This window comes from Amia ocellicauda, chromosome 2 (assembly GCF_036373705.1).
Source record: "Amia ocellicauda isolate fAmiCal2 chromosome 2, fAmiCal2.hap1, whole genome shotgun sequence".
NCBI lineage: Eukaryota > Metazoa > Chordata > Actinopteri > Amiiformes > Amiidae > Amia > Amia ocellicauda.
In genome coordinates, this window is record NC_089851.1 from 45,937,329 (window position 1) to 45,950,778 (window position 13,450).

General features: G+C 41.7%; 1 protein-coding gene across 2 annotated transcripts; it reads right to left on the reverse strand.

Annotated features, from left to right (window-relative positions):
* Positions 1–1,697: 1,697 nt before the first annotated feature.
* ssr1 (signal sequence receptor, alpha) lies at positions 1,698–12,053 on the reverse strand. 2 transcript variants are annotated; one of them, XM_066724517.1, is made up of 8 exons: positions 11,867–12,053; positions 9,090–9,202; positions 8,507–8,603; positions 7,696–7,958; positions 6,713–6,789; positions 6,292–6,370; positions 6,035–6,128; positions 1,698–3,854 (listed from the first exon to the last, which is right to left on the reverse strand). In XM_066724517.1, exons 1-8 carry the CDS (start codon positions 11,940–11,942, stop codon positions 3,787–3,789), a joined length of 867 nt encoding a protein of 288 aa, XP_066580614.1. In that variant the 5' UTR covers positions 11,943–12,053; the 3' UTR covers positions 1,698–3,786. The 2 variants fall into 2 exon arrangements, with proteins under 2 accessions (XP_066580614.1, XP_066580605.1); XM_066724508.1 differs by having other exon boundaries at positions 8,459–8,603; positions 11,867–12,052.
* Between the last annotated feature and the right edge of the window lie 1,397 nt (positions 12,054–13,450).

The following is a 13,450-nucleotide window of genomic DNA, read 5'->3' on the forward strand; positions in this document are numbered from 1 at the left end:
TTTCATTGTGGAAGCTGCATATTTTTTATTCAATGTATTAATCGTTGCATATGATAAGGCCCTGATTGTTTTGAGACTGAGAAATGTGTCCGTCATGTTTGGCTTAGAAATGACCAAAAACAAAAAGATAGGGCCAGAAAATTGAATGCAGCACGAAAGATTCACATCCACCAGGAAATGAACCCTGTAAATAGGACCGATTGCCTAATGTAATACTTTGTCCAGTAGATGGCACTATATGTGAGCCTGTTTGTTTGACACTGTTCCTATACCTCACTTTTCTAATATATGGCTCACAGTTGACTCGGTGAGTGTGGATTTGCTTTATCAGTCATAGGTATAGTCAAATTTGATATAAACTAAACTGGTGTTATATAATTAGTATTATCTGAAAAGGATTTGTGTACACATCACATACACTATATGTATAAGAATTGAATGTATACTTTGAATATCAAGACAGAAAAACAACTTGATCAAAGGTTAAACAAAGGTATGTTTCATACCCGAGTTAAAATGCAATAGGTCACACGTTACAAGACAAACAAACCAAAGCAGCTCTATAATGGATCCAGAGATGTGGGGGGGGTGGCAAGAATAGCAAAGATGGGAAGATGGGACCAGAACATTTGCTGTCACTGTAGGGGCTGCAACACACCCAGATGCAGTCCCTAGATTTTGTTAGTAAAGCTGGCTGTGGTGTATCATCCCTCTCTACATCTGGGGCCATAATATAGAATAATTTCCCCATCTTCTCACATTGGCAGGACTGGATTTGTGCCTGTATTGGTTGTACAAAGACACCACCACAATTTCATACCTTCTCACACCATTCCCCCAAGTTGAGTTATGAAATCCTATCATTAATCATATCAGTTATCAGCAGGTCAAAGCTGAATCCAGGGTCAACCACGCTTTATCTCAGCACCTCCATCAACATGCAACACTGACGCTGCTTCTGTGGACCAGAATATTCCACTTTCACGTTTGGCTTGTCCTTCAACACAACTGGACTTTTTTTATTATGGATCCTTTTTTTTTGGGGGGGGGGGGGTCCAAAATGCATCTAAAACACTATGACACACAAATAATGGTCAACTTATCTGGATTTCAGTTGTCAGGTGTAGGCACGTACAGTTGCCTTGACTTGGTCAGAGCAGGATCATCAACAACCAAAGTCTGTCTCTAACTGAGGCAGTACAACTTTGCAGAATACACTCCTGCTTGCCACAGCTCTTCTTGCAGGTTACATTTATTCTGTTGGTACAGATTTTTAAACTTGTTTTTGATTATGGATGTGAGACTTTTATTTGCATTTTTTTCATTTGATACATGTAGCAGAAAATTTAAATTAAGTCATTTAACCAAGACTGCATAATAAGGTTCTTATACCCCCACCCCCCTAGTTTCTATTTTTTTCATTATTGCTTTTCCTGAAAGAAACACAGCCAGACACTATACTGAAAAGCATACATGAGTGCAGAACTGAAACAGTTTACATCTCTCCAACAAATACAAGGGACTCAGAGTATAAAAGGCAGTCCTTCTAACTCCCAAAAACAAATCCAAAGACTCAATTTGGAAAAATTCAATTCAAGTCAATGCCTTGATGCGGCTTATAAAGCTGGATAAGCAGTTCATTTTATTTGAAATTTTAAAAACCTTTTTACTCAAAGAAAAGAAACCACAAGAAGAAGTGGGAGAAAAAAAAAAGTTAAATTTAATCTTTACTTTTCCCATTCAAAATCAAACCACCTAAACCAAACAAAAACAAAAGTACAAAATTTCAAAAATCAGACTGTACAATATTCAGGGCAAAAAAAGTCCAGTTTTCCTTTTCCTGCAAGACAGGGATTCACTTTGTTGCAGTTATTTGAGGCTGGGGAACAAAACTGTTTTTTGCAAAGCCAGTAAAATGTGTTCAGTGGTTAAAAACCATGAGGAAAAAGAGCAAGTACTCAGACGGTAACTTCAGATGCCACCTGTTAGACCTTTGTAAGCAGACAAGTTATCCATTGCGGATGAGACCATATAATGACTCCCACAAATCAGCATTGCTTTTGTACCAGTGCACTCACCAGCAAGCACCGATTTCCTCTTTGTTGCAATCTATAAAAAAGCTGATATGTTAACAAGTTAAAAATAGTTGCTGTAGAGCTTCTCCCTCGACTGAGATATTGCAGTCATCACTTTGTAACTCCCGTGAAGACATTTTGAAACACGCACTGCATCCGGTGCAGAGTTTACTAAACTCTTCTTTCTAGCACCGTTAAAGGATTCGTTAACTTGCAATGGTTTTTGTGGTTGTCATTACGCTGGCTCAAACTTGCTGCCTTGTGGCCTGAAATGTCAGATGGTAGATGGATGCGATTCTTGGATCACAGTGGCGGCGTTTAGATGCAGGATAAAAATATCATGACAGTAGACGTGCTGTGACTTAAGGCGGGATTGCATTGCAATGCTACAGTGTTTCGATCAAACAATTCCCGCTTTGGAATTTTTGATTTTGGTTAAAATTTTTATTCAAACATAACCGAAAAATATTTTAAACTGTAACCAAACCACCTTAAATAAACCAGGACAGGATCTCTCGTCATGCCTTATTAAACCACATGTAAACACAAGGAACATTAGTGTAGCTACTGACTGAGCATGCACTTTAGGTTTTTACATAAAAGACCCCTTGATGAAAAAGACATCTACCTTAGCAAATGTATATATATTTGAAATGGCATTTGAAGCTCTCCATTTCTGCAATGACAAATTATAGTGATTTATAGTATCAAAAACATTGCTTCTGGCAGCAGGTCACAGTAGATGCTAAGAAGCTCAAAGAGGGCCAATCATTTAAGTCTGTGTTGTGGTTGTAAGTCTGTAGTACTTATCCAAGTCAGTGCTTCTTAAAAATTCAAGAAAAATGACGAGTGTCAAAATTCTAGTAAACCATATAAAGCAGCACCACAAATATACAAAACTGAAGACAGAAGACAGACCAAAACAAAAACAAAAAACTGGCACATTTTAAAGAGAAGAAAAACAAAATCCAGATTAATTTAAAAATCTTTCGACGTTGGCCTATATGTCAAAGTCTGAAAAACAGCATCTCCGCTGCTTTATTTCAGTGCACTTAAGAGCAGTTTTGGCAGTGTGGCGGGGGAGGGGACAATTGTACCAGTCTGCTGCCAACACTGCCTCAATGAAAACTATATGCAGTAAACAGACATACCCCCCCAGTTACAGCTGGGAGTAACTCAGTTTAACAGACAGCAGTGCAAGACACCATAAGCACAAGTACAGGGCTCTTCCAGATGCACTACAATCATGATTCTCAAGGACCCTTTAAAAGGAAAAAGAACAAAAACAAAAAAGGCAACTTCAGATTTGAAAAGAGGGGAAAAAAAAAAAAAAAAAAAAAAAAAAGGTTTCCACCTCTCTCCCTCCTCCCATCATGGACAGTGCTCCATCTGCCACTTGTGAAGACCGGCCACGAAGAGCTCTCTGGATTAAGACTAGAGTTAAAGCTAGGTTTAAAAATCAAAAGGGATTGAATTGAAGAGTAAAATAAGTTGGAGGTTATTACTTTCCTCCAAGTTTGCTGCAGGCTAGCCACAATTATTTTTGTATTTATTACTAGAATAAGCCAGCTCTGCTATGTTTTTTTTTCCCCCCGTTTTTCCCCGTTTTTCCCATGGACGTGCTGGTGTGGCTCGGTCGCCCTACTGGCGGTGTCACACGCGATGGACAGGACTGATGACGGATGAGCTGCATTCGTCGCCACGCCTGCCACTACTCGTCCGACCCGGCCGACCGCTTCTGTGCTCTCTTGCGGGGCGATCTTCTCGGGGAGGCCTTGTCTGCAGAGATAGCAACAGATTAGTTTCCTCCTGGGCCAGAGAAAAGACAAGCTACAAACTAAAATCGCTTCAGAAATTTTCATACATGCCACTCCCCAAAAGGTCCTGAACCATACCCTCTTCCTGCAACACAGCCGCACACATATGAGATAAATACAAGCCAGGCCAAGCTCTCAGCTACTGGGGTTGGGTCTGCTCAGTTCTGTGCTTTGTACTGTGTTTAGTCTGTCTCTAAAGGGTGAGCTTTAAAAGGCAGAGAGGGTTGGTTGGGAGAGTAGTGCCATGGTTATCCTACGCCGTTCCCGAGTGCAGGAACACCCAGACCGGGTACAGTACACCATTGCAGCAGTGCCGTGACGCAGCCAGCTAGTGCTTCAGGGTTTCATATTCAGACCCTTCAAAAATCACCTTAAATGCCTTTGCTTACATGACAGGTTCCCCAATCGACTAGGACTAGTTTTCATCCACGGTACTCTAGTGTAAACTGCCGAGACCGTGCAAGAGGTCTCGCATCCTATAGCGCTCTACATCAGAAACAGAGCAGGGCTGGAAACTGCCCCTCAGTGCGTACATTTTTGGGAAAACAAATTAAAACTTAAAATCGGTCGTTTGCAGACACTGTCAGGCAAGCAAAGGTATTTCAATGCATAAAGGCAGATTTATAAAATTGGCTGCATGGCCAGTTGTGAGACGGGGACAATCTTTCATGCCAAACATGCAACACTCTCATAGTGAATCAGCTGCAGTAGAATGGATACCACTCTTCTCCATCTGAACCACGACTGCGTCTGAACCCATAAATGCATTAAACTGCTTAAGAAAGCTGGACAATTTAGACTAACAAAAAAAAAGGTTTGGCGTATCTTACATTTACCACCCACTTACTAAATACCTAGAGCTTCAATTGTAAACACAAAAAAAGGGTTCAAAGATTCATGTGACTAGTGTCCTGCAGGCCCTGAAGGACAGCTGCAGTTACCATTACTCCAGTTAGGGAGTGAGTGGGTGGGCAGAGGTTTAGTTTCGGTTTTATGCATGTTCACAACACGTTTCAGTTTGCAATGCCTCTCAAACAGGCCACATCACATCCCATCCCTCAAAATAAAGTAGGAATCTCACCTCTTCTGCTTTGCACTGAAGGCACAAGGAAAGAAAAGAAAAGAAAAGCAAAGCAAAGCAAAGCAAGAGAGCAGAAAAAGTTAGAACACAGAACAGAGAGAACATGTACAGACATGGAAATACTTGAACAGTCAACAAATGATTAACCCTTTCTTTCCCATTAACACCATCCGGCAGTGTTTTGACTCCCACATTTAGTCTAATAGGCACTGTGAGCTGAAATGGTGTACTGCAGATTGGGCATGTATTGATAGACGCAAAGGCTTTTGCGCTGGTGTCATATGGCCACCATTAACCAACTTTATGACATGGGATGGGACAGAAGGTAAGAACATTCAGATTTGGGTGACTTCTTAGCAATCCCCATAATTTTTATCCGTTTACATATCTGGGTCATTGTAGAAGCTTTTTTTTGTATTTGATTTAATGAGCAAGTATTAAAAATAAGGGGAATCCTAACTTTAAACATTTGCAATCGGCACAACTGGGAATTCTGAAGTATCTAAGAAACGCTACAATATTAGTACTTCCTGCCACCAGGGCTTCAGTGCTCTGGGAGAGAAAGGGTCCAGCTGCAGTGTCCAGTCAGGCTTGTGCAATCGAGAATCACGTGCCCTTGACCTTCACCTTAAACAAACTTTTAAAGCAACCCAACAGAAGTGTGCAGGAAAAGTCAAGTTGGGAAAAGATGGGAAGCATATAAAGAAACCTCAGAGACTCACAGGGGGTAAGAAGAATTACCAAACATCTTAAGTAGGGGAGATTAGAGTTCACGATCCCGCAGGTGTTTTGGTAAACATTTAGAGATCGCCGGGGACAAACAGCTGAGCTCTCCTCAGCGCACTCAAAGACTGGAGTTTCCTGAATCACTGATCAGTAACTGCCTCATGCTCTCAGAAACTAGGGATTTAGGGAGGGCTAGAACACTGGACCAGGCTCAGAGGTCACTAATGTACAACCCCTATTCTCAAACTAGAACATCTCTCTTGAAGACATCTGAGTTATAGAGGGAATACAGTAAAAAATAAATCAGTAAATGCAAACTGAAAAGTCCAACTTACTGATCTGGTTGAGAGTCTCTTGAGGGATCCAGCTCATGTCCACATCATTGTGGCTGGAGGTACCCATCTCCACCTTGGGCGCTGGCCTCCGTCTCTGTTGGAGAGAATGCAGCGATGACTAAAGCAGTTCGGCACCAACAGATATCCAGCTGCGAGCGGGACAGAGAGGAGTGCAGTCTGGTGCAGCTCCCAAGTCTAACCCCAGTAAACCCAGGCATGGATAAACATTCAATCCCACACACTTTTTCCTGCCTTACCTTTCTAGACTCGAGGAGCTGGTGCAGACCAACAGCCACCAGCAGTCCCAGACCAGACAGAAAGACGTACATGAAGATCCTGTGAGGAGAAGACAGGCCAGGTGAGTTTTCACAGACTATACACGAGACCCACCCTATAAGCTCAAAGCCATCTGGAACACTGTTCAATTCTGGTTGGCGCACTACAAAAAGACACCTACGCTCTAGAGGTAGGTCAGAGGAGAGAACCGGGCTAATTCCAACTCTGAGGGGAAGGACTTATTCACAAGTCTGTTGGGAATTTGATTTTTACACTGGAAATGAGATGACATGCTAGTTAACAAACATCTGCTACTGGTGCTTATACTGGTCTTTAGAACACAGCCCAACAACTGCGATTGACAGCAGTACTAAATAAGGACATGCTGGTTACATCACTTACGTTTCACCATCCAGGCCGTCCTCCCTCTCGGTTATGGTCACGGTCTGGTTGAACACAGCATCTTGGAACGAATTGCCCTGCAGAATGACAGCACATAAGGAATAAGGAACATAGAGCACCGCCGCCACAGGGGAAAACCACATGCTGACACTTTATGTGGGTCTTTCCAAGCAGGTGACCTTTCTACTGCCTTCTCAAAGCTCTACTGACCCAGCAGCAGGGTCTGGGGGCCAGGGCTCAAGCGAGACACCTGTTGGTTTAGTCTGCACTCTTTTTTTAATCCACACTTCAGCCTGGCACAGAGCTGGCGTTTGAAGTCACCACTAAAGCTGTAACAAACAGATGACCCAAAAAAAGTGATCAATTTCATGGCATAGTAGCCAGAGTTTAAGAAAACTATGCAAAACAAAAAAATAAAGTGTCCGGTTTTGTTAAAACATACATGATTTTGCAGTGGCTTTGGGTCTTCAGGTTTTGGTTTGACTTGATACTGTTGTTAGCAAGTTGAGGTAAATGCAGAATTAACTGCTGACAAAATAGGGAGATAGGGTTACACTGCATCTCTGGACCAGCTGCACTTGCTCTCTAAGCTGTGATGATTAAGCAAGGGATAAATCGGGCTTGTGCTCAATTAACACTGCCAACGCGTTACTGATTTAAGAACATAAGAAGAACAAAGTTTACAATCGAGAGGAGGCCATTCACCCCATCTTGCTTGTTTGGCATCCATTAATAACTAAGTGATCCAAGGATCCTATGCAGTCTATTTCTGATTTCACAGCAGCTTCAAGCACCAGGTCAGTTCCAGACCAGAGCTGGAAGGAAACTAGCATGCCACAAAAAACAGAGCACATGACTCAAGCAAACAACCTGTGCTTTAAGCAGAGGCCTCTAGCACTTGAATTCAAACCTTTTTAATTGCTCACAGGACTGCTTTCCAAGAGAAAAGGGAGCAGAGATCACAGAGGGGCGGCCGTACTCACATTGTTGTCCTTGTAGTTGAGGTTGATCACAAGACCGAAGGGCCGGCCGCCCATTGGCTCAGCGGGGATGAAGGAGTACTCGAAGGTGGCCTGGCGCAGGGGCGGGACCACCGTGTTCAGCTGCAGGGCCGTGAAGTTCTGGATGTAAAACTGATAGTCCTGGGGATAGCGGAATGAGGCATCCAAGGATTCCACCACAAATTCCTCGCTGCCCTTGTTGGTGAAACCAACCAGGAACTTCACAATGTTGTTGGCGGGGAAATCTGTTGAAAAGCAGCGATGTATTGAAAAACAATGAGGGGTGGAGAGACGCATACAAAAACAAATCCCGATTAGTCTCCGTGGTGAAAGTCTTTGCAGATGAACTCAAGAGTTCAAAAGCTTGCAACATTGAAGACATTAAACACCACTACAGGGACAGGAAGCAGGCATACAGGATTTATAAATTCATGAGCATTAAGACAGGGAAGGCTGGAGACTAATCAGCATTGTGAAGTTTAGCCTTTTTCCAGTGCTGAAAATATTCAACACACAAGCTGCTCCTGCTCAAACTACAATAGCTTATGCTTCACATATGCATACACATTACACACACACACTTGCAAAAGTATTCAGACACATTGAATGGTTTCCCCAGTTACAAAATGCAGTTTTGCTAAAAGAGGGTAAGATAAGTCAATGTCAGCAAAAACTAAAGACAAAAAATGAAATGTTAACAGCAGAAGTATTCAGACCCCTCAACTCAAATATTTGGTGAAAGTACCTTTGGCAGCAAGGTCCCCAGGGCTGGGCATCGTTGTTCTGGACTTACCCTCTCCTTTCACAAAGAGGATGGTGGTATCAGCGTTGGGGGAGGCTTTTGCTTCCCCTGAGGTTACATCCTCTTCTTCTTCATCTTTTTCTTCCGTCTAGATCGACCAATCACAGAAAATAACATGCTTTGATTGAGAGCAATGCAGTAGGTCAATCAATAAACTGAAGAGAATGTGTGCCTCATGAGATCTCCCTGATGGGATGGGAAACAGTGGGGTGTTACCTGGTGGTGAATGCTTCATAACATAAGGCACTGCGTTTCATTCACACTGCCTCTAAACCACATGTAGGGATTGTTTAATACTTGCATCATAGGACAGATTGCTATAAAATAGAAGTCCTATAAGGAGTATTTCCCTGCAAGGTTTTCACACATTGGTGTCTCAGAGCACGTAAAATGAAATCTAATCCAACCATTTGACTTCAAAAGGCATGATGAGAGCCAGGTATGACCCCCCCAAGGGAAACTACTTCGGCCACTGTAAGTATCGTGGTCTGGATAGCCTGACAATACATCCTAAAACACTGGTGCAATCTGCTGGACAACAGTGGGACCGGAGCCAAGGGCAGGGTCATCTTACCAACTCTGTCGTTTCATCGTCTTCCACTTCAGCTTCGTCATCTTCATCCTCTGCGATCACATCATCCGCTGCCTCTTCATCCTCTGTTGCATCTTGCGCTGCCACGAGAGGGCCTAGGAGGATGTAAAAAAGTGGTTTTGCATTTTGTTTACTTTAGACAGAGCCATACCCAACTGAGGAAAGGAAAGCAATTCCTTTCTGATCTCCATGGTCACCAATTGACCCAACTCCTACAAACGTCCCCATGAAACCAGACAGGAAAATCCCTACACAAACTGGTTATGAATTAAATGTCTTGTCCCGCGGTCATATTCAACTCTGGGTCAGACTTGGCCTTGGCTGAAGCAGACAACTTGTAACCAACCAATATCTACACCTACACTTTATATTTTTTCCCATCTTATAAAATTCAATGCATTCAAATGCAATAGCACTAACCCCCTGCCCCATTAAAAAACTCCTTTGTAATAGAAGTGTAAATAAACTAAACAAACTACTGCTGATTACTACTATAGTCTCTATGTTGTATAGCACATACAAAAGGGATAGAGACTAAACAAAATGCAAAGAAATATAGCTCTTGGAGCTAAAACTAATGCACTAAAACTAAATTCCAAATGACACTTAGAACAGGGGATGTGCCAACTGACTGGAAGATGGCAAATGTCATACCAATCCACAAGAAAGGGGACAAAACAGAGCTAGGAAATTACAGACCAGTCAGTCTCACCTGCATTACTTGTAAAATGTTGGAAAAAATGATTAGACAGAAAATAGAGGAGCATCTTAATGAAAACCATATTCTTGGAGATAGTCAACATGGATTTAGACGAGGCAGATCATGTCGTACTAATCTATTAAGAGATCTTTGAACATGCAACTGCAGCTGTAGATCATGTGAAAGCATATGATATGATATACTTAGATTTTCTAAAAGCTTTTGATAAGGTCCCACACCAAAGACTGATCCTCAAATTGGAAGCTGTAGGCATTCAGGGTAATGTAAGCAGATGGATTATGAACTGGTTGATGTATAGGAAACAGAGGGTGTGGATTAGAGGAGTTGCTTCTAACTGGAGTGAGGTTGCTAGTGGAGTTCCACAGGGATCAGTACTAGGGCCTTTGCTGTTTCTAATCTATATTAGTGATCTGGACTCTGGGATAGTTAGCAAACTTGTCAAATTTGCAGATGATACAAAAATAGGTGGCTCAGCAGATACAATCTCAGCAGCACAGGCTATTCAAAGGGACTTAGACAATACCAACTTGTGGGTCGACACCGTGCAGATGAAATTCAATATGGACAAGTGCAAGGTAACATGCAGGTAACAAAAATGTCCACTATAATTACACTATGGGAGGAATAGAACTAGATGAAGTAATGCATGAGAAAGACCTAGGAGTCTATGTGGACTCCTCACTTTCTCCATCCAAACAAAGTGGGGAAGCAATAAAAAAAGACAAACTGGATGTTTGGGTATATTGTCAAAAGTGTAGAATTGAGAACAAGGGCAGTAATGTTCAGACTGTACAATGCACTAGTTAGGGCTCATCTGGATACTGTGGACAGTTCTGGGCTCCACACTTCAAGAAAGATATCGCTGCTCTAGAGGCAGTTCAGAGGAGAGCATGTCCTACTGACAGACTGAGGGAACTTAACCTTTTCACCCTGGAACAGAGGAGACTACGTGGGGACTTGATTCAAGTCTTTAAAATCATGAAAGGCATCGACCACATCAAACCAGAGAGGCTTTTCCAGATCAGCAGGGACAAACACATGGGGACACAAATGGAAATTGGGCTTCAAGGCATTCAAGACAGAAAACAGGAGACGCTTCTTCACACAGAGAAGCATCACAATCTGGAACAAACTCCCCAGCGATGTGGTTGAAGCTGAAAATTTGGGAACATTTAAAATCAGACTGGATGGGATCCTTGGATCACTTAGTTATTAAATGGACACCAAATTAGCATGAATGGCCTCCTCTCTCTTACGTTCTTATGTTCTAGATCATCCTAGCTTCTTTTGTAGGGTCGAGTAATCCCTTTTCACGTTTTGGTCATGTCAAGCCAACGTTGTTACTGAGGAACATAAATACGTATTCACATCAACTCAATGAGTCGTTTACACACACACACTATTAAAACTTCGGGTACTTTGACAAAATCGCACTTCAAATCTGTATTTGTGATTTTCAAAGTCTTTTCTTTTAGATGTCAAGGCTAGTGTATTGAAAAACACTGGTACTACGAATTGTACCCTATCACTGCAGATTGGCCTCGTCTCATAGTGCCAGTTGATGAAGAGAAAATATGGTGATTGAAAAGGACACGTCAGCCATACAAGAGAGCAGATGCATAATTAATACAATTGGTAGGTGTTTACAAAAAATACATTAATTAATATGCATTTAACGTTTTTCAACAAATCACGGGGTGCGATATCTCTGGCATGCTCTGTATGCTAAGTAAAATATATATATCCTTAAAAAAAGAAAACACGCTTTCCTGTCCTCCCTGCAACCAGTTCCCCTTGAATTTTAGTTCCTGTTGTCGTCCTGAAAAACTACAATTAAAATAATAACTCAGATACACGATTAATCATCATCTCCCAAGCGATCATGTTAAAATAACATCTGGGGAGCCTTATAAATAACAGATCGTCCTGACATCAAAGGTCTCCTGCTTCTGCCAGTGATCTGAAAAGCCACAGCGATCAGTGTCTGCACACCGCCGGGCTAAATCAATGACTACACACCGCACACGGCCCGCCTCACCTCTGCCATTGAGGAGGATCGTCGCGGGAAACGCCAACAAGGCGATCAGGAGTAATTTCGGCAGAAAATTCATCATTTTCCCCCAAGACTTAATACACGGTTCCCGATCAGATCTCACTCTCTTCGTCTCCCTGACCCCGCGTTTCTTCAGCTTGGTAATAATGGCGTATGCTGCTCATCCGGGTATTGTGCAGCCCTTTTTCGTCATAGGTTATAGGTTACACTTTTGGCCACACCTCTACGGCGTGTAGTGCATTGACAGCAAAGGTAGCGCAGATTTCCACAGTACTGCGCAGATCTGCAGAATCCCACCGATCCCATTGGTGGAGCCGCGGAGAACTGCGCACATCTGCACTACGCGAATGTGACTTTTACTATAAGATCCCCAAGCAACCGAGTTTGAGCGCCCGCGGGCATCTTGAGTGATAATAACATCAGTGTGCTGCAAATGTGAACGCGGACATCTTGAGTGATAATAACATCAGTGTGCTGCAAATGTGAACGCGGACATCTTGAGTGATAATAACATCAGTGTGCTGCAAATGTGAACGCGGACATCTTGAGTGATAATAACATCAGTGTGCTGCAAATGTGAACGCGGCCAATAGTGATATTTATATCACTCTTCTGCAAATTTGACAATGTAGCCTGTAACATTTAATACGATAAATAGAACAGAAACAAAACGATAAATCGTGATCATTTTATTATTCTTTAAATATACTAGCTTATTATACAAATGTAAATCTGCATTGTTTCTCATCTTTTTTTTTTAGATTCAACTTTTTAGATTAGTAATTAATAATTAGTAATTCCGTTTTTTCCACATACATATTATACATTCTCAATCTCTGTTTTGAAAAATAAATGCTGTTTGACTAAATATAATACAATTTATAATAAAATCAAATAAAAATAAATCCACGTTAATATTCTACTGTTTTAAGTACATTGCAGAGGCAACATACATGTAAATTCTGTTTGTCATCCAGAGAAAGGCAAAAAACTCACAAATGAAAATAGACACATAGTTGTTGGCGTTCATCAATCAGGCAATGGGTACATTCCAGCATCAACAGCCCTAACCACTACTCCTCTCCACACATTAAAATAAGGTGGGACCTGGCTTACCCAGAACACATTGATTTCCCTTTCATTGTCAGTATTATAATCAACATCTAAATCAAAATCTGATGTAATATTAATGCTAATTAAGTAAAAGTTAAATCTTGGTACTTATTCACAAGGTTTCTCAGTGCACATCAATCAGTCAGGGTCTCATTGACTGTATTCTGATTTATCCGATTCATATCAGTTATTTGGGAGCATACAGAAGTCTGCAAGGTACCCACTTCCTCTGAACTTTCTTCCTTTAGCATTGACAAGACGTCTGCAATGCTATTGAGCCTCATTTGAAAATCCACATAATTTTTTTCTCAAGAAAACCACAGTGACTTTATGAAAACTATCATATAATAAACCAAAAACCATGTCACAGTGTTTGTGTGTCTCTATATTTAAGCTAAACCAACTTTCAGGTACTTAGCCGACTCCTTTTGCATTGTTGTACAGTTTTCCTATTCA

Bases quoted from the DNA above. Each gene is read 5' to 3' on its own strand.
- ssr1 (XM_066724508.1), bottom strand. From the start codon at position 11,942: ATGATGAATTTTCTGCCGAAATTACTCCTGATCGCCTTGTTGGCGTTT. The intron at 7,959-8,458 runs GTACTTTCACCA...GCTTTTCAACAG, and splicing joins TGGGGACCTTGCTGCCAAAG to ATTTCCCCGCCAACAACATT. The intron at 3,855-6,034 runs GTAAGTTGGACT...CTATCTCTGCAG, and splicing joins AGAGACTCTCAACCAGATCA to ACAAGGCCTCCCCGAGAAGA.